At 35.4% G+C, this 22,147-nt stretch overlaps 1 protein-coding gene across 6 annotated transcripts in view; it reads left to right on the top strand.

The window, feature by feature from the left end:
- LOC117326284 (protein FAM110B-like) overlaps window positions 1–21,685 on the top strand; it is a 43,555-nt gene extending 21,870 nt beyond the window's left edge. For all 6 annotated transcript variants that reach the window (XM_033882964.1, XM_033882963.1, XM_033882967.1 and 3 more), the window contains 3 exons: window positions 13,397–13,517; window positions 15,874–16,909; window positions 20,687–21,685. In XM_033882964.1, coding sequence (XP_033738855.1) covers window positions 13,397–13,517; window positions 15,874–16,885 — 1,133 coding nt within the window. In that variant the 3' untranslated portion in view covers window positions 16,886–16,909; window positions 20,687–21,685. The remainder of the gene's footprint in view (window positions 1–13,396; window positions 13,518–15,873; window positions 16,910–20,686) is intronic.
- The last annotated feature ends 462 nt before the right edge of the window (window positions 21,686–22,147 follow it).

The following is a 22,147-nucleotide window of genomic DNA, read 5'->3' on the forward strand; positions in this document are numbered from 1 at the left end:
TTAGGTGGACTGGGGAGGGCTGGCTATATAATGTGTCATGTTAGGTAGACTGGGGAGGGCTGGCTATATAATGTGTCATGTTTGGTGGAATGGGGAGGGCTGGCTATATAATATGTCATGTTAGTTGGACTGGGGAGGGCTGGCTATATAATGTGTCATGTTACGTAGACTGGGGAGGACTGGCTATATAATATGTCATGTTAGGTAGACTGGGGAGGGCTGGCTATATAATGTGTCATGTTAGGTAGACTGGGGAGGGCTGGCTATATAATGTGTCATGTTACGTAGACTGGGGAGGACTGGCTATATAATATGTCATGTTAGGTAGACTGGGGAGGGCTGGCTATATAATGTGTCATGTTACGTAGACTGGGGAGGGCTGGCTATATAATGTGTCATGTTAGGTAGACTGGGGAGGGCTGGCTATATAATGTGTCATGTTAGGTGGACTGGGGAGGGCTGGCTATATAATATGTCATGTTAGGTGGACTGGGGAGGGCTGGCTATATAATATGTCATGTTAGGTGGACTGGGGAGGGCTGGCTATATAATGTGTCATGTTAGGTAGACTGGGGAGGGCTGGCTATATAATATGTCATGTTAGGTGGACTGGGGAGGGCTGGCTATATAATATGTCATGTTAGGTAGACTGGGGAGGGCTGGCTATATAATATGTCATGTTAGGTGGGCATGGCTCAAGGTGGTCAAAATGTTTACAGCAAATTGTTTTACATTACTAGTCAAGATGATCCTTGTCATTTATGTGTAAAAATTTGAGTCCAAATTTCACATAACGAATGAATTCCAGGTCTTCTCAATCTCTATACACTAATTACTCTCTATAATATAGTGTCCCCTCTCTATACACTAATTACTATCTATAATATAGTGTCCCGTCTATATACACTAATTACTATCTATAATACAGTGTCCCCTCTCTATACACTAATTACTATATATAATACAGTGTCCCGTCTATATACACTAATTACTATCTATAATATAGTGTCCCGTCTAATTACACTAATTACTATATATAATATAGTGTCCCGTCTATATACACTAATTACTATATATAATATAGTGTCCCATCTATATACACTAATTACTCTCTATAATATAGTGTTCCATCTATATACACTAATTACTCTCTATAATACAGTGGCCCGTTTATATACACTAATTACTATATATAATATAGTGTCCCGTCTATATACACTAATTACTCTCTATAATATAGTGTCTCGTCTATATACACTAATAACTCTCTATAATACAGTGGCCCCTATAGCTGGCACCTGATACCGGACTTTCTGTGAAAAGTCTTTTGTTATCCAGATTTTACAGGATATGTAATGGAGGTGGGTATTTAATGCCTCTATATCCATATTAATATAAGTACAGTGCTTATTTCTTGTGATATCTTTCCTGAAATGGATGATGCATTATGATTTTCTGAATTATCTATTTAACACATTTTGTATAAATGCTGTTCCGGCTATTTGTTCGATGACCTATACTGTACTAGTCATGGAAAGGTCACGAAAGGTCACGTATAAACATTCATGGGTTGTGTAACAAAATCCTTACATCAACAATACTTTACAACCAGAAGAAAATATTTAGAAATGATTTTCTGAAACTCTTTATATATATGTACAACAAGTTTCTTGAGGATTAGTTATAAAAGTTTCACCTGTGTGAGTAAACACCTGTTGAGGCGATGCCCACACTTTCTTCTAAGTTCTCATGATCATTAAAATGTCGGTGTATCCCTGAGAAATGTAAACATAGTATGATACCGCTGATATCAGGGTGAATCAGCATGTTAGATCCACTGGGGCTGGGAAAATTGTCTTCACATGTAGATTGTGTGGGGCATGATCTCCTGTACAGTATCTTAATTAGTGTGGATACTTAAATCTACCATTAAATTGACAACTGAAATCTGATGTCCAGTATTAAATCGACCATTAAGTTGACAACTGAGTTCTGATGTCCAGTATAGATGACAACTGAGTTCTGATGTCAAGTTCAAAATCGACCATTAAGTTGACAACTGAGTTCTGATGTCCAGTATAAAATCTACCATTAAGTTGACAACCAAGTTCTGATGACCAGTATAAAATTGACCATAAAATTGACGACTGAGTTCTGATTTCAAGTATAAAATCTACCATTAAGTTGACAATTGAGTTCTGATGTCCAGTGTCTAAGCAAGGATACTAAAATCGACCATTAATTAAGTTGACAACTAGCTGTGTTTTGATGTCCAATCTTAGTGTGGATACTAAAACCTACTATTAAATTGAAAACTGAGTTCTGATGTCAAGTATAAAATCTACCATTAAATTGACAACTCAGTAATGATGTCCAGAAAAAAATCTACCATTAAGTGGACTACTGAGTTCTGATGTCCAGTATAAAATTGACGACTGAGTTTTTTTTTCCCCAGTAAGTATCTTGATGAGGTCACTAAATTTTTTGAAAATGAACCTCAAAAACGTACCTGCGCACTATACGCGAGTGCGCACTATACCCGAATATTTACGGTACTTACCATTAAGTTGACAATGGCCACTTTGTGTGTCCAGTAGTGGTCAGTAGTTTAATGAGGATACAGTAAATCTACATTTTCATTTCTTCATATATACAGTAAATATGTTGTTACAGAACCGTAGTCTGAGTCTATTTCCCCTTCATCATTCCAGGTTAAGAAGTACATTTTTCAAGGTTAAGAAGTACATTTTTCCAGGTTAAGAAGTACATTTTTCCAGGTGAAGAAGTACATTTTTCCAGGTTAAGAAGTACATAGTACATTTTTCAAGGTTAAGAAGTACATTTTTCCAGGTTAAGAAGTACATTTTTCCAGGTTAAGAAGTACATTTTTCCAGGTTAAGAAGTACATTTTTCCAGGTGAAGAAGTACATTTTTCCAGGTTAAGAAGTACATAGTACATTTTTCCAGGTTAAGAAGTACATAGTACATTTTTCAAGGTTAAGAAGTACATTTTTCCAGGTTAAGAAGTACATTTTTCCAGGTTAAGAAGTACATTTTTCCAGGTGAAGAAGTACATTTTTCCAGGTGAAGAAGTACATTTTTCCAGGTTAAGAAGTACATTTTTCCAGGTTAAGAAGTACATTTTTCCAGGTTAAGAAGTACATTTTTCCAGGTTAAGAAGTACATTTTTCCTGGTTAAGAAGTACATTTTTCCTGACTTTTGACTTATGGTTATTATTGAATCATACTAGTTACAAGGAAGGATGAAATTGCTCATGAATCAAGTAATCTGTAATCATATTTATTGCCCATATCTTCTGAACACTGCTCATTCTTTCCAATCTGCTGACATTGCAAAATGAGATTTTATGGGACAAAGAGACAGAAATCAATTGTTGCGTTTGTACGATCTGACTTTGATTTGACTTCTCTAGAGAACACGCGGAAACCAATTAACTGGCATTAGGAGCATTACTGAGGATATTACCTTACCAAGCTGACGGCTGGCTGCATATCCCGGATTGTGACGTAACTGCTTGACAGCGGCCCATACCGCAACAGTTCTCCGGGTTACCGTATGAATTATTACACAACAAGGCCATGCTGACGGTTATATTCACCTTATAAGAAGGCATTGACTTTTCCACACAAGACCGTTATATATGTAAAGCCAATGGCGTATGTCTTGGGAGCTCAGCTCAAGTCTCGGTGATTTGATTTACTTCATCAACAAACATGGTAATTGTGGCAGCATGCTGACGTCAATGCAACTGCCGTCTGCGTACACCAAGCAAGTAAATTATCCAGACAAAATAATATTCCACAAATTATACAGATAATGATTTTTAGTCAATAGATTTTATTCAATTTCTTTAGAACCCAAACCAGTCCCCGATAATTTTGCCGTGAAGTAGAAATCACACACTGAAAATAAATTGACTTATTGATTACTTTCGGTTGGATTTTTTTTCCACATAACCAAGTAATAATGAAATTCTTAATCTAGAACAGTGTATAGCCTGAAATATGTGAAACTGATAGGCACAAAGGATATTAAATAAAGCTCCGTGTACAAACAGTTTAAAAAAAAATGAATATTAGCTTAATTTATTTAACAACCATTGCAAGCATCGTGTATCGTTTATTGATCACTCTTGTTGGCTCGGATGGAAGCGCATGAGCTTGAGGGGTTCATACTGTGGGAGGAAACAAGAGAAAACTTGGTTGGCCAGGAGACCCCCATACTGTTTCACATATCTAATGCTGGGGAGGGAGGGGGGGTCAGAAATCAGACATTCACCTCACAGTACTTAAGATAGTCCATATATAGACAACAGTCAAATTTTTCTGACTTTGAATTTGAAATTAGAATTTTTTTTTTTTTTTTTTTTGTTATTCACAAGCAATGGATAGTAGTAGTTAAATTATACACTCAGTACACAAGGCAAGGACCGTATCTCGTCCTCGGGACATCCATAGTCCATAGTCACGCAAACTCGGACATCAACGGTGCTCCCAAATCATAGGCTTGGTGTATGCCTATATTTATAACTGTTAGGTACATGTATGAGATCTATATAAACAATGGATTTAGGTTACATTCCTGGTTTTGTCTTCGGCAGTTTTTGCCATAAATGTCAAGTGTCATTCAAATAAGTGTTAGTTTGCAGTTTCACCCGGAAAAATATCTAGCATTTTAATACAAATTTTATGTATGCTGTCAATTATTGGTTAAAACCGTCATTGTAAGTTTGCATGATCTAGTTTTAAAGAACGTCTAGAATCCTTGCCACTTTTGCTGTAATTTCAAGTATAAAGATTTAGGTTTGAATTTGTTCCTGATGAAAATTGTGAAATTTCTTCCTGGGGATCGTGCCGACTTTGGACATACATGGCTCCATGAAGTTGTTAATATCAACTTAAGTAGTGTAGAATGCTAATGTGTCTTCAGGATGGCATATATCACATTAGTATTGTATTTCTGCTCCTTCAATAATATATGGCAGTACACATGCATGCTTAAGCTTGGTAATTGATTAATAAGAGTTTGAGTAAAGTGTCTTCAACAGTTTAAGACTTGCGTGCTGTTGAGTACGAGATGTAGTGGGTAGATACATTTGACATTCCGTGTCAGCCGAGCCTGCCTGTCAGAGCTCTGCGGTACCAGCTCGCAGACTCGGAAGGCTTCAGTGCTATAGTAGTGCTCTTCTTATACACATGTGGTTCGAGCTCCTCTCACCTGGACCCGTACACCTGTAGCCTCTCATAGGTGAGTGGTACGGAGGCTGGAAAGTCATTATTACTTCCTCGTAGGAATCACTTATACATCTTACCAAGTCAGCTGAATTTTTTTTTTTTTTGTGGATACACTGTATATAGCGGACATTCTATTTTGTATGGTGAGTACCAGAAATTATCTGTTCCTGAATTTTTGTGTTGTGTAGAATTGATACGAAATACAAAAATGTACTCTAGTGTATTTAAACTGACCTGTGTTTGTTTATGTAGGAGTATATTTCTCGGTATGTTTCTCGGTAGGTGAAGCAGGCTATAGCTCATTACAAGGTTATTGCTGTTTTGGTAAACTGTTAAAATTCTCGCTATGAGTATTTGTAACTGTTTTGCATTGCTGTTATATTTTTATGGGAGTTTCCTATATAAGAAACAGACACACTGGTGCATGATTCACCCGGAGGGGTTTTAGTCGAGTCTTGTTATACATGCATACGAACTGTTTATTCCTCAAGATTATTGATCTTCATATTTCTATATATATGTAAAACATTCCTTTTATCTATGTATCTATATAGATATATACTATCATTTCTCAGTCCTAAATATAAACGGATGATATTGCTTTTATTTTGTTGAAATATATCGAATGTCGGTTTATATATTAAGGGTGTAATTGAAAGTGACAAATTATGACCAGTAGTGCTTTTCTGTGAAAATGCTGGATCATTTTCACATTGACTGAAATCTCACAAAAAATGTATGAATGATAAAATGGAGGTGGTACGTGACATATCAAATGAAGATAAAGATATCAAGGACCCTCCTGAAAGGATTTGGCAGTCACAGGGGCATGTACCAATGTTTCCCTGCCAGAAACATTGGTACATGCCCCTGTGTTGGAAGTCACTAATGCCTTTAGGTGTCGGATGTTTGAGGTAACGCCAGTATGCGGGGGTGGATGTAAGGTTATGTGTTAATCGAAATCAATAGAGCTATATGCAGTAGAATCAAATTTTTTTTCGTATCTTTTATTCAGACATGGTGTTCACCGTTTCTGTCCGTACTCAATTTTCTGATCGATGAGCTCCAGTGTGTCTACAGAATCTGAGAATTATTGCCGACGTATAAATTTTACTGGGTCTTTAACAAAGTAACAAGGTTGAGACTTCTCAGAATTTAATGTACACTGTATATTGACACGGTAGGGTAGGCTTCTCCAGACAATTATACTGGTCTGTCTCAAGTTGGTGAATCCTTGCAGAAGATTCCTCTCTGAGCTTTGCCGTCAGATTGTATGTAAATTAAGGCACTTGATTGGATGTACAATTGCTGTAAAGAACATTTTAGTGTATACTTAGAACCTGGTTTAAGTCTCCAGACAGACAATGCTTCAGCAGGCCATTCCATTATATTTTTGTAAAAAAATTCTTACTCAAGATCTTTGTTATTAATGATGACCTAAGAACATTTACAAGTATTACAAATAAATCAAGAAGAGGAGCAACTCATGTTTACTATTGTTTATTTACTATTGTTTATTTACCATTTATTTTTGTTATTTACTATTTATTTGTACTATTGTTTTTATTTTACTATTGTTTATTGTTTGGTTACTATTGCTTATTGTTTGTTTACTATTGTTTGTTTACTATTGTTTATTTACTATTGTTTATTGGGGGTTTTTACTATTGTTTGTTTACTATTGTTTGTTTACTATTGTTTATATGTTTATCTGTTTACTGTGTTTTTAAGAGAACTGTATCCACTATAGGGATCCCCCTGGAGTCTATATAGTAAAATGAACTTAGCAAGACGTTGGTTCTTTTAGAATTTCGCCATCTGGAGATTTTCCATCTGTTTATTTATTACAAATGTTTGCCCCATTCCAGTACAGTAATCGGGTGGGGGGTATATATACATGTGTGGCCATGCATGCATCATGTGTTTATATGGTAATTACTCTGTCCATGCCGGAGTCCATCGTGTCTGAGTCCATCCGTGCCTGAGTCCATCCGTGGATGAATCCCCTATGATTATCTTGTACAGGAAATATCTTATTAACCCCTGAACAAATTTAGTTCATATTCATACCATAGCATTATATAATAACACCGTCAAGATTAATACTGATTAGATTTTTTTAGGTCATCGGTCAGTGTTTATGATCTAAGGTCAAAGTCTTGACCACTTAAAAGTAAAAAGCTTGTGGACACGATATCCATATTCACACCATAGCTCCATATTATCATTAGGTCTACACCTAATTAGATTTTGACCTTCACTCAAGGTTAAACGTCTCTGGAACCCTTATATAGATTTATTTCATTGATGAGCTGGGCGGGGCGGGTACATTTCAATCTGAGTTCCTGCTTTTCTTTGTTTTAACGTTATATAAATAATGGATATCATTGCCATCATAAAAACTAGATCCAGAAACATTTTATCCCAGTATACAAACACAGGTCTTCTCCCTAAACATTAGGGCTTACTCCCAGTTGGTGCCAGATACCATTATCTGTTTCCGGAGAGATACAGATATACATATATATATGATACAGAGTCGTACAGCACTTTAAGTTTACAGATGGTGATACAATGTATCTCAATTTTTTGCTGACATAATCGAAAAATGACAACAGGTCTAACAGGAAATGGCCCTAAATAGCATGGGTTTCTTGTTGTTAATGTAAGGGATCGATCAAAATGTCCGTATCATAAATAATTACCTCCGAGATCCTCATCACCTTGCATCATGCTTCGACTAAAAGTATAACATCTGTAAATGTGTCTATTTATAGCTTGGCTGTGGTCTGTATAGGTCTATAGGATATTTATAGCTTGTCCAAGAGGAAGAGAGCTGAAAATAAACTTAAAGTGCAATAAAGATTTTTTATTGATGGTTCAAATTTTTGCAGTTTTTCCAAAAGTTTGATGGTGAAAGGATTATTTTCTTATAATATGATATAATATTAAGATAGACTGTCGTTTTTCAGACATGATTTTAAAGGTATACTTTTTTGAGTTTTATTTTAGACATGACAAAAATTAAAAAAAAAAATAAAAACTGAAAACAAAAAAAAACTGAAAAACAAAAACAAAAAAAAAACGAAATCCTAATAGTGTACTTTTATGAAAAACATGCTTGAGATTATACTGCTGGAGATACAGTCATTAAAGTCCTGTATTTGAAATTTAATTTGTTCAGTGAATCATGTTTCATTAAATATATCAAAGAACTTAACTGGGTGTAGAAATTATCTCAAGAAGAACCAAGATTTGCTCTAAATATTTATTACCAGCTTTCATTAAATACACCTGTGCATCAGTCACAAACATGAAAAGCATGTTACATCAATTTCTGCTGCTATTTTAGAATTTTTTTTTTTTTTTTTGAGATTTCTAGAATCCATATTGCCAGTTGCATATATATATTTTGAGACAATATATATTCCATACTTGTTGTTTGACCTTCGTTTGACCCTTAGACTGACAGGAACAGACAATGGCCTCACTACAACACCTTGGGTGGGTTTGCAAAATCAATGTTTAGTCTATGTAGCCATTAACAGTCACACCCAGCTCATTCTTCACACCTACTTTATCCAGCTGTACCGACTGTCCGACTGTGCGGTAATGGCCGCCTGATTGATGCCCCCCATGGTGCTGTACTGTTATGGGCTTGTCCAAATCAACATCTCAATTTTGGCTCAATGTATCTACTGAAGATGGGATATACATGTATAGTAGCTAACTTGCCTCCTTTGGTCGGTGATGTATGTGTTTTTATGAACAAAAGTCAGAGGTTTGAAAGATCAACATAGCCTAACTACTTATCTTCACCATTCCCACTCCCACTATCTACCCCTACCCCCACTAACTACCGTATTCTCCCAACCCCAACCACCAACCCCCAATCCTAACCTAACCCCATCCCCACTCCCAACTTATAAAATATCCCCTATTTGCACCCCAACTACCTACCCCCAGTCTCATTCCAAACTTCATATATTTACCCCCTATCCCGACCCCCGTTTCCACTCCTACCCCCCCACCCCCATCCCCAACCCCCAACCCCTATCCCCATCCCCAACCCAAACTACCTATTCCTCATCCCCAACCTCATTTACAATGTACCTATCTCCCATCCTCCAATATAACCTACCTCACATCTGAATGAGTACTGTTGTCTGACAGGACTTTTTTTCACTGATTTTAGATGGGGCCTTTTGCTTCATTTTAGGAGGAAAATTGGTGAAATGAGAAGAAAATATAATTGCCGCAGAGAATGGAGCCCTTTATCTTCACCAAAAAAGCCCTTTCTGACCACATAGCTCAAAAATACCTACATAAAAGAGGCCCTGCATGATGAAGCAAATTATCATTTAAATCTGTCTTATTACTTCTAAGACAATGCCATTGTCACATTAGAAAATTGATACTCTACTCAGTCTTGTACCTAATTTGGTGATAATGGTTTCTATTTATATAATGTTTTTCCTGAAAGGTCAAGGTCATGATTGTTTATTCCAGAACATAATTTCACTAATCTCTAATAACTTCTGACATGAGGACAACCTAATGAGTTGAAATGTGTTGTGTATTTATGAGATTCCAGCTGAGAGCGGATTCACCGGTGTATCATTAGCTTCGACTGTGACTGTTTAAGCTAATTCCCTGGGTCTCCAAGAACTAGTGTGTGGGAGTCGGAATCCTTATGTCATATAGTAGCTTCTCCGGATTTTCTTGGCGTGGAGCTGCAAAGTAAAAATTGTTTCAATGTCAGGATTACGTAACTTGAATGTCTTTTGACTAATAGGGTTCATTAGCTCCATTATGAATGGTAACTTGTGTGTCTGGAGCTGGGAGTGAAAAGGATGAACTCGTATCTGGAATGTAGCTCTACATCTTGTGATTCCCCAGGAAATGTTGTATTTACTGTAATACATGATGTATCGACCGATTCCCTCACAAATGTGGCCGGCCTTTTGGGAATTCATTAGTATCCCATCTTACGTAAGTCTTGAATCATTCAAAAGTACACATAACCCTCAGAATGGCAGCTTGTGCTTTCCAAGGTTTTTGAATAATGGCTGGCAAGAGAAATTTGCTGTTCTTGATTATGCAAATATCACACATTTCTTGTACACGAGCAGCCTACATGGCTAGGACAGACACCTTAGGGAGGGACTTTATGTGATTCATGTTTGAGCATCAAACACCATGCATTCTGCATGGCATGTCAGAGAAACTTGGATGTTCTGTTTATTTGTCATACATCACAGCATTGTTACAACGCCTTGATCACATATATCCATGCTTGCTTGTATGGATAATTTTGAAGAGAAAAGGTCTATGTATCGTGATATGTTATTGTGCTGAGGGGGCAATTTGCATGACATTTAATGGTGTAGATCATAAAACTGACGTACATCAGGTTAATAAAATATTTTTTTCGAATTTCTTTTATCTTAAAGTTTAATAGGAAAATACCCTAAGAAGCAGCTGTTCAATTAGTCCATGTGCTTCTAGATGTTTATCTTCTTGAACTCAAGAGGTTTCTTTTGTTTTGTTTATCGTCCTATTAACAGCCAGGGTCATTTTGAGGCAGGGTCTTCTTGTAGTAGTTGGTGACTACCTCACTGAACAACATATAGGAGTTCTTTGTCAGCTTCCTGAGAAATACAAGGAGTGATGTTATATTGTTAAACTTTGAACTTAACTAGGTAAAATTTTAACTGGTTAGGTAGGTAAACTGTTAACTAATAAGGTAGTGTAGGTAAACTGTTCAATAATTAGGTAGGTAAACTGTTAACTTATTAGGTAGGTAAACTGTTAACCGATTAGGTAGGTAAACTGTTAACTTATTAGGTAGGTAAACTGTTAACTAATAAGGTAGTGTAGGTAAACTGTTCAATAATTAGGTAGGTAAACTGTTAACTTATTAGGTAGGTAAACTGTTAACCGATTAGGTAGGTAAACTGTTAACTTGTTAGGTAGGTAAACTGTTAACCGATTAGGTAGGTAAAATGTTAAGTGTTAGGTAGGTAAAATGTTAAGTATTAGGTAGAGAAAAGGTTTATTAGGTAGGGAAAATTTTAACTAATTAGGTAGGTAAAATGTTAACTTATTAGGTAGGTAAAATTTTAACTAATTAGGTAGGTAAAATGTTAACCAATTAGGTAGGTCAAATGTTAAGTATTAGGTAGGTAAACTGTTAACTAATTAGGTAGGTAAACCGTTAACTAATTAGGTAAGTAATCTGTTAACTAATTAGGTAGGTAAACTGTTAACTTATTAGGTAGGTAAACTGTTAACTAATTAGGTAGGTAAACCGTTAACTAATTAGGTAAGTAATCTGTTAACTAATTAGGTAAGTAATCTGTTAACTAATTAGTTAGTTAAAAGTGTAATTAATTAATGGTCTGCCTTCTATATATTAGATATTTGGGTAGTTATTTGGGCACTAAGCGAGGAGAGTTATGTGAGAGATGAAGTTGAACTTCTGTTTGTATATAGAACTCTAGCCAACTCGACCCAATGTTATCATAAACAAACCTGATCACTTCCTGGTAATGGTGTAAAGGTGTGTTGATATGATTCTCACCTGTGAGCTATATACACTGTATTAATTCTCAAATAAGCCCCCTTCCCCTAGTGTAAAGTTAAGTACCATGTTTATCATCAAATAAACCCCCTCCCCTCGTGTAAAATTTTAGTACCATATCTATCCTCATATAAGCCCCCTCTACTTGAGTAAAAGTTAAGTAATGCATTTATCCTTGACAAATAAGCGCATCCCCCCCCCCCCCCCCCCCCACCCCACCCCTGTGTTAAGTTTGATACAGTATTTATCATCAAATAAGCCCCCTTCCCCTAGTGTAAAGTTTAGTACCATATCTATCCTCATATAAGCCCCCTCCCCTTGAGTAAAAGTTAAGTAATGCATTCATCCTTGACAAATAAGCGCACCCCCCCCCCCCCCCACCCCTGTGTTAAGTTTGATACAGTATTTATCATCAAATAAGCCCCCTTCCCCTAGTGTAAAGTTTAGTACCATGTTAATCATCAAATATACCCCCTCCCCTCGTGTAAAAGTTTAGTTTAGTACTGTGTTAATCATCAAATAAACCCCCTCCCCTCGTGTAAAATTTTAGTACCGTATCTATCATCATATAAGCCCCCTCCCCTTGAGTAAAAGTTAAGTACTGCGTTTATCCTAGACAAATAAGTGCACCCCCTCCCCCCCACCCCACCCCTGTGTAAAGTTTGATACAGTATTTATCATCAAATAAGCCCTTTCCCCAAGTGTAAAAGTTTAGTACCATATTTATCCTCAAATAAGCCCCCCTCTTCTAGTGTAAAAGATTGGTACCATATTCATCCTCAAATATGACCCTTTCCATATTGTTAAATTTTTGTACGGTATTTATCCTCATATAAGCCCCCTCCCCAAGTGTAAAAGATCAGCATTCAAGTTTTGGGAGGGCTAATTTGTAAACCACTTTTATCTTACTGTTTTAAAATTGATGATTCTGAATAAATTCAGATGGTGGATTATTTGAAGATGAATATGGTATGAACATTCTCAGTTTTTTTTTATTGAACCAAGTTCACATGCATGTAGGATGAAAGAAAGGTTTCCAGTAAATTGTTTTTGGAGAAACATGTCAGAGCATTCTGATTCTACAAGATGATCAATATTTTCAGGGATGGCTGTCTGGCAAACTCACCTGAAAAAAACCCAACTTATATCATTGTATAGATTTAAATATTCTTTTTTTAAAAAGAACTGCTGTGTGACATTGAATCATCAGTGGAGTTATGTACATTGCTGTGTTGTATTGTAAAAGGTTGTTGTTGGGATACCACCAAGCTATTTATGCGCTGGTTGACGACAGCGAGGACATTGTCCTGCAGCCCTAAGAGCCGGGAGCTTGGGTTGTTTACACAGACGCAGTGTGTGTACATTTATATTTTCTATCCTTCAGTATTCACTTGAATTCACACAAGGCAATTAAGAAATCTATCAGCAGCTGATGTAGCCCCATAAAAATTAATATATTTACACAACACAGCCATTAAACCAGAGAGAATCACAAGGCGATATTCCATAACATTAGCTGCATAATAATCCACGTTTTTTTTTGTTTTGTTGATGTAGCACATCGGCGCAAGAGTGCGGTAGAGCTGTTGGAAGCTTCCAAGAGCGAGTATGTGAAGAGTCGGAGTGTCCTGAAGACAAAACAGGAGCTGAAGCATCCAGAGAATCTCCACATTGGAAAGTAAGTATGATTTATATATATATGTAAATGTAAGACTAAAAACTATATTTTTATGTGTGTATTTCTTTTCATATGTTAATTTCGTGGATCAGTACAGAAACAGCTTTCACCAGTACACTTTCATTATATATATTGGTAAAGGTACTTAAGACCACACGGGCATTAGGATTCAGGAATTTTAGAACCCAAGATTTTGTCAAGCAGTTTCAAGCCAATGGGAAACTAGAGTTGTTCGGTATACCATGGCCAGCCAATGGGAAAGGGTGTACTTAAAATCTCATCCACTATACTAGCCAATGGGAAAGGGTGTACTTAAAATCTCATCCTGTGTACTAGCCAACGGGAGAGAGTTAACTTGTAATACAATTCCATCCACTATATGCCCCAGCCAATGGGAAAGGGTTACTTAAAATCTCATCCTGTATACTAGCCAGTGGGAAAGGGTGTACTTAAAATTTCATCCTGTATACTAGCCAATGGGATAGTTAACTTAAAATTTCTGCCGGTAGATCTACTATCCATTTGGAAAAATCTTATCTAGCGTACTAGCAAATGATGGATGGCATATTTAAAATCGTGTCCAGTTTACTAAACTTTTAGACAATGGAAAAGAAATAATCTGAAAGCTTGTCCAGTATTCTAGACAGTAGGGAATATTGCGGGGTGGAAAGCTTGCTGGGAGCCTCAAGATTTGACATGTATCCCACCTTTACACCTTGAGGAATAGTGACACGGGGTCAGATTACATATGCATTTTTTGCTCTTTAAGATTTATCCAATATCCACAAATCGCAAAATTAAATTATGTAGTTAATGCTCTGCCCCTTGTGTAAGTATAAACATTTTTTTTTTTTTTTTTTGTGTAAAAAAAAAAAAATGTTTGTATACGTCTAATGACCAATCTGACATACAATAGTTATTCTGGTTTTCTTTCTGGATTACTCTCCTGGCCCATAGCATATAAGGATGAGTCTTAGAAGGGTATATATATATATATAGTAATAATAATAAAAAACACAAACCAGAAATTCACACTAGCGCTTTCAACATGCTTTGAGAGCAAGCTCTTCAGGTGTAATATATATATATGCTCATTACAATAATGTACTGTATCAATTACAGGTCTTAAGTATCAACACAAAGACCAGGTTTGGGACAGTAGATTCAGTTTATTAGTACGGTATTACGTAATCATTTATAGAAACCACGATTACACAATATGTGATATTACGTAATTAATTAATAACATATTATACTGAATCTCCATACCCCCAAACCTGGCACATCTAATAGGTTTAGTTTTAGCTTTATGCAACTAATGCGAGGATCAAAACAGCTTATTATGCAGGAAAAATCAATATTCAGTCAATCAGTATTGATAAATTCATATCTAAATATTCATGTGCTTTTATTATTGCATTTGTGCTCGATGTTTTAGATACTTCTTCCCAAAACTGTGATATGAAGTCTCCCCAGACATTGAGATGTGGTAGCTGGATGTTTCTAATTAGTTGTAGTTCAAAATTAAAACATCCAGTGTCAGAATAAGAAAATCTACAGTGATTTGAAGTTTTGGCGACCTTCCATCTTTGGGACATAGACTCTCGGGAATACTGAAGGAGATTTGACAGTTATATACCGTAATAGGCTTAATATAACCTTATACCAGTATCAAAACCAGCTTATATTGTACAGGGAAAATCTGCAGCTGTGTTTACATGCAGTTGAATACACTCTGATGAAACAGAGGTGTATGTGCCACAACAGATTTGTTTGTTTAGCATATCAGAGCAGATCTGGTTTGATGTGTACATATTTTTGGTTGGTAAGTAATTTCTATGACATATGTCAAAAGTTTTTAGAAAAAAAAAATACATTAACTGGTCCAAAATGCATATATCTTACTGCCTAGATGGCTTTTAGTGATTTCCTTCCTCGCTCAGGGTCTGGGTATTTGGTACAGATAGTCTGAATGTCTATAGTGGGAGGTTTATGACTGGAAGGGCAAGAAAAAACAACAATACATTTACGCTACATTACAAAAAGTTGTTTTTAATTTAGAAAACATATTCATGCTGTGTTTTCATTCAAACCAGAAGGATTCTAACGTTTTCCAGTGGCCTGTTTTTATCACCAGACATGATTATATGCTGAAAGCAGTACGAAGGCTAGGTCTAGAGCCAGAATGTGTATAGGGACAAATCCATACCCAATTCAATCATATTTGTTTGAAAACAGATGCAAGACCGAGACATTTGATTGTAGTATAGAGCACTTGGATCATCAAATAATAGACTTTACGTGTGACAGATATTACACCATAGCCTTATAATCAATACTGTTTACTTTCCTTCAGGCCAAAGACAAGTTGTCTGGGACGGTCGAAATCGGAATTCTCCCTGGCCTTGGGAGACTCGGAACGGAATGGAAACTGCTCTTTCATTGTTGGAGGGCCTGCAGTCTCGCTGTCTCCATTTGGTGAAAGGGAAAAAACCAAGACCCGTCCCCCTGAATTACCACCAAAGCCTTCAAAATCTACAATCTCAGAACGATTAAATCAGGTACGCCAGGGTGTTGATACCAGTGACTCATCCAAAATCAACACTTCGGAAAATGGTCGACCTCGCTCCATCAGTGCCAATTCCGCGTCTTCAAATTGTATAAGTGACAAGTCTGACCAAAGTAACAATAACTGTGTTAGAAGTAGAACTAAAAGTATGAATTCCAAATCAAAAGAGGGCGACGTTGAGCCAAAACAGTCACGGTCCCCGAGGGATCCCGAACGACCCCCGAGGGATCCCGAACGACCCCCGAGGTCAAGGGACTGCCTTTTACCCTCAACCTATCAGTCTTTAAGTACATCAGTGACGGTGCTCGTGGAGAAACGGTGTGCTGGGTCTGCCACCACACACACTCCCACAGACACCGCCATCTTACGGAGGAAGAAAAAAACCCTCCACAGGTCTCAATCTGACCTTAGTTGTCGCCATTCCAGGAACAGTTCCGACTTCTCGGATCTTAGTTCCAGACTTTCCCGGACCAGCACAGAACTAGAACGTTTCTTTAACGAGATGGGTATTGACAGAAGTGTTCTGGATCCAATGATGAAGTTACAGCGCAACCACAAAAAAGAAAGTGACTATTTTGAGAGTTTAAGTTCTTTAGAGCTGGGTTCTGAGGACCGCAGCTCGTTGAGTGGTGTGTCTCAAGGTGCAAAAAGTCAAACAGACAAAGATAAAAAAGAGGATACTGGTGTAAAAGAACGGAGTTCGTCCCAAGGAACGCAGGTCGAGAAAAACGCACGCATAATCAAATGGCTGTGTAATGTTAAGAAGGCAAGATTTCCTCCCCCTCAGCAAGCTTCCTAACATTAATTAAATATCATAGTATAGGTGAGTATGCCAGGTGGGGGTATTGAGTAATATTGTTCCGATTTATCAATTTAATCGATAATTAGTCGTTTAACCTCTGACTGTGACTATTTTGTCGATCTTGATATTCGGCTATCAATCATGGTTTGTCTAAAGCATGGAAACTTTCATGATTTAGTGAGATTTAGAGCTGATTTCAAAAGTGATTAAATGATCAAAATTAATGATAAATCTATTTCATATCAAACATAATACTTACCAGCCCAATTGTCTGCCATTTTGTGAATGTGTTTGTAGAACATTTCATTTTCTGTTCATGATCAAATATACTCAAGTACATTGTACTTTGAAATATACCCTAGTGACAATGAAATGTAATTTTGTTCATTTATTTATTTATTTATTTTTATTTTTAATTATTTGATGAATTTGGTTTATGAAGGTTTATTGGATTATACAAACCTATATATCCAGTCCATGAAACTTAATGTTTGTTAAGATACTATCATAGCAAGGGGAATAACTCTTGTCTAACAAGTTGCAATATTAATTCCTTAATTCAACATCAAAGTCATGTAAGCTTTAATTTTCATATGATCTTTTATGCTAGATATGTCTCATTGTTGAACATTACATTATTTTCCGACTACCACCTAACACATCAGTAGGACTTTACAAATCCTTATTATAATTTGATTAGTTTTGTTTAGTGTATTAACTTTTAATGACTGCTCATGTATTCAGCATGTTAAACATTGTAAGAGTCTGCACCAATACTCATATGAAAGAGTTGTGTTTCAACATGCTCTTGGCTGAGCTAACGATAATTCACAAAACAATTTAACTGAATAGAGTTACATTATTGATGAGAAAGCATGAAAGATCTCTCTTCTTTTTTTAAATGCTAGTTATACAATATGTGAACACAAAGAAAATTGATTTGAACATTTCATCGTCTGCTATATTGTGCCACTGTGAGTGGTCTCGCATCAGAATATAGATTATTTATTGATACTAATGGATCGCCCAGTGATATAGTTTTAGCAGAAAACAACTGAAAGCTTTGTTTTCATTGAGTGACCTAATAATTGTGTTCTTGCTTCTTTCAATTTCAAACCTGTTCGATTGATTAATTAGTTGCAAGTCATTATGATCAAGCAAAAACATGAATTCTTTGCTTTCAGCTTGTGTAAAATCTTAATAAGTAATATTCCATTTTCAATAAATCACTTTTAAAGTCAGCTATGATTCTTTACGGTATATAGCCTAGCTGGTTTGTGTTAAACCTTTCTGGGGAAGCTGTGATCATAACGCGCTAACGTATGTTATTCAATTTGCCTGCAAACTTGTGAAAATCAATTGCAGGACCATAAATTTCAAAAGAAGACAGTGTTATTGTTTAAATATAGGGGAATTAACATTCAGACCTAATACAGGTTATACAAAACTTACACATTATATAATGACTTTAACTAGCTATAGTCAAGTTGGAGGTAACAGCCAATTTTCAGATTGATATGAAATCTTTTCCATGAAAAAAACTCTTGAGTAGCTAAAAGATTTTTTTCTTTGTTTCTGACTTTTTTTTTGCAAAAGAAGTTGTTTTCTGTAGTTTATCGTAATTTGTGAAAGTAAAAATCTTGGAATGTTTCAACAAGGGATCTTATATAATCTGGTGTCATATATATATGTAAGTATTTATAAACTAATATTGGTGTACATGTATGGATTGAGTTATATATATATGTCAATTGTCAGGACTTCTTAAAAAAGGAGAAACTTTCAGCATTGGTTTCACCAGTACTATTTTCAATATTTTCTTTTGCAATAATTTATTGATTTATTGTTTTGATAGAGCATTTCCGCTTACAAAGGCTATATATATAAAAACAAAATAAATTGTGCAAGTTATCAGAAATGAGTATCACTCACAAGAGAGATGGGGGTAGGCTCAAATTCATTTGGTACTTGCCCCTTAACATGCTTCTTAATGACATATTGCAAAATGTATGTCTTACCCCTGAAATACAAAACTTGCAGGCACAAGTTTCTCTTTTCAACTATATATTCGTCCCCCAGTATACTGGTATAAAATATGATTGCCCTCCCCAGTGATGTTTCTGACAAATTTGTTTTAAATCAATTATGACCTAACAATTTAAAACAAAATTTGCCTCCTTTTTTCTGATGGAAAATAATATAACTCCCATGAAGGAATGCATTTATTGTAAAGTTTGTTGTCCCGACTGTGGTGCCGTAGCATGAAGATAGCAATGCCCATGATGTTTATCTCCTTGTCACAGATTACAAAAGTCAACTTTTAGAATGGGATGGTTTGATGCATTCCTGGCTTCCCGTGGAATGGGGAAATTGCCTCTCATGTATTCGGTCATGTAAGGGAAATATCAGCTTTGATTTATCGTAACACAGTCATTAGCACCTCTTGACGCATGGCGATACAAAAATGTCATTTCCTTCATTTGGCCTCATACAGGAGAGTATACAAAAATAGCATTCATCGCTCTCTGTACTTTACAGTAAATTTTCCTGGCATATTTCTTGGTAAATATTTTCATTATTCAAAGTAGAGCAGTTGATATTGATAATTTGGATAACACTTTTTTTTCCCCCAGTATTTATTTCTCATTTTTTCAATCAGCCTTATTAGTGGGGGTTTTTTGTTTTTTATTTTTTTGTAAGTTTACATTCATTTTAGTTTGAAAGTTAACACCATACAACAATATTTTAAAGATCCTCTTTGAAGGTATATGTTTTAGATGTTAAATCAACAACATATATATATGTGTATACATGTCAACTGCTGACATTGTTTCGCATACAATGGCAGGTCAAAAATGTAAATAATATATAGATATTTTTTGGAAGACTGTCATGTTTGATGTTATGGACTGGAACCGTCAGTTGAATAGGATTTAAATATTGTTTATGAAATTAAGTCCAATTGACCAAGAAATTTTAACGTCAAACCATATCTAGAATCCTACAAGGGTGTTATGTCAATAAGGCTGATGAATAATTGAAATTGTGTAGCTATACCCATTCGTTGACTCTTCATCCATTTGAATTCTACTGTAGGAGGCTGATGAATCGGCCTGATTAATGTTACTAGTCTGGTCCTTCGATATTGATTTGGTTATCCCATTTCTTACCTTAACTTTGTGCGTTGGGTAATCCAGTGTGCTGTGCACCATAAAATACACTTGCAAGCCGCATCTTCTCTGATATTGGCTGTTCTGCCTAATCTTACGTCTAATATAACATTGGCTCTTGATCATGTGTATTTTATGACTGAAGTTCATAATTATCTTATATAACCTGTTATCTGGTTTATGACCTTTTTTCCCCTCTGAACATGGTTTAGAGATTCAGATAGATATTACATTACTCATCTTATCTTATATCTTCCATGACCTTGACTAGCAAATATTTATCAGTATGACCTTGACCCTACTCATATGACATTGACCTTGGTTCTTCATAATAACTCATGCATTTTTCTTAACTATTGTTTTAGAAATCCTGTCTTACTGTGAGCTATGTATTATATACAATAACAATATAATGCATAATAAATTACTGAATTGTCAAAAAAAGTGGCCATCTTGGATTTGGTGGCCATCTTGAAAAAAAACTACACCACATATACATCCAAATCTTTATACCATGTCAAACAAAATTCTACAACTTAATTTCACCATTCACTGTATATTTAAATTTGTACATAATTTATATTGATTACCTAACTAATGATATTTTTTTTTTTTTTTTTTTTTTCAGTTTTCAGTTTGTGAGTGTCCGTGCGAAATGTGTGAGGTGAAACATCTAACCAACGTGTAATTCAACAAAGTCTGATGAAGATTTTCCTGAGCTTCCTGAACCTGCTGCCCAACTTCTACACATGCAACAGAAGAGTTATTTTCATGTTATAATGAGAATTTCGTAATACTTTTGTACCATACCTGCCAATCTGCTGGTTATAATGCTAAGTCTTCCCACTTAAACAACTTCACTATTAAAGATTTGATAATAATTAATAAAATTTGAGTAATTGTCAATGCAGTAATGGTACAGTGAATTTAGTGTTATAAGTAAACAAGTTTTATATCTGAAAATACACTTACAGAAAATCAGTGAAGAAAGACATAAAAGCAGATCTTGTGATGTATGTTAGATTATTTGGGGTAATAAAATGCTAAATATTGAAATGTATAAAGCACATAAAGAATCTGTCAGCTTTAGGTTAAAGCTGTTTTGTCTGATTTTGTTTAAACATCTTTGTGTTGTTTTGTTTTATGTATGATACACTAAGTGCTGGTAATATTAATAATGAAAATTATGTGAATATATCGATACAGTTTTATGTATCGAGGACCTGTACAATATGCAGTTATGTCTGTGTAACTTTAATTTGTTTATGCTTTGTATACATTATAACTAATACCAACAGGACTTAATTAAATCTGTACAAAAAAATTATCACAGAATTGTATGTCACATCACCATACTCTGTGTTTATCTAAAAAAAAATATTTTCACAAAATTTTGTGACAAGTCTTGTGTGATCAACATAACTTTTTTACAAGATTAATGAAAATCAATGCACATTTTTTTAATTTTAGCTTGCTTATATGAGAAAATCTGTTTTGTAAGTCTGATATAAGATGAAAATTCTTGCAAAATCTTCATTTTATCATATATTCTCATTTATATGTAAGGTAACATTCATTTAAACTACACACAAGTGAATTGTAATTCAACACAATTAAAATTGTATTCTTGAGATAATTGTGAAAAAAGCTATGAAAACTGGAGCTACATTGTATATGTATCTGTAATGGTTTAAGTATGGAACACAGAAAATAAGAATGACTGGAGTATTTCATTTTGTAAATTAGAAACATATTTTACCCGATATTATACAAAGCTAATGTCTCAGTGATGTTTTTGCCTTCTGGAAAGAAATGTCAAATATTAGTATTAAGGTTTTTCACTCTACCAGCTGAGAGTGCCTTTTATTGAACTTTTCCAATATATTCTTCAATGTGTAGTGTGATCTGCACAAGAATTGAAGTGACGTTTGTCAATCTGTGTACATGTCTTCATGTCAGAATATTGTTGTTTGAATGATGATCATGAACTTGCACCTGTATTAATGATATAATAAACAGATTTCATATATACAGATTCTTATCAATAATTCAGCTAGCCCAGGCATATTTGTATATGATCAAAGATATT

Source organism: Pecten maximus, chromosome 4 (assembly GCF_902652985.1).
Source record: "Pecten maximus chromosome 4, xPecMax1.1, whole genome shotgun sequence".
NCBI classification, from domain to species: domain Eukaryota; kingdom Metazoa; phylum Mollusca; class Bivalvia; order Pectinida; family Pectinidae; genus Pecten; species Pecten maximus.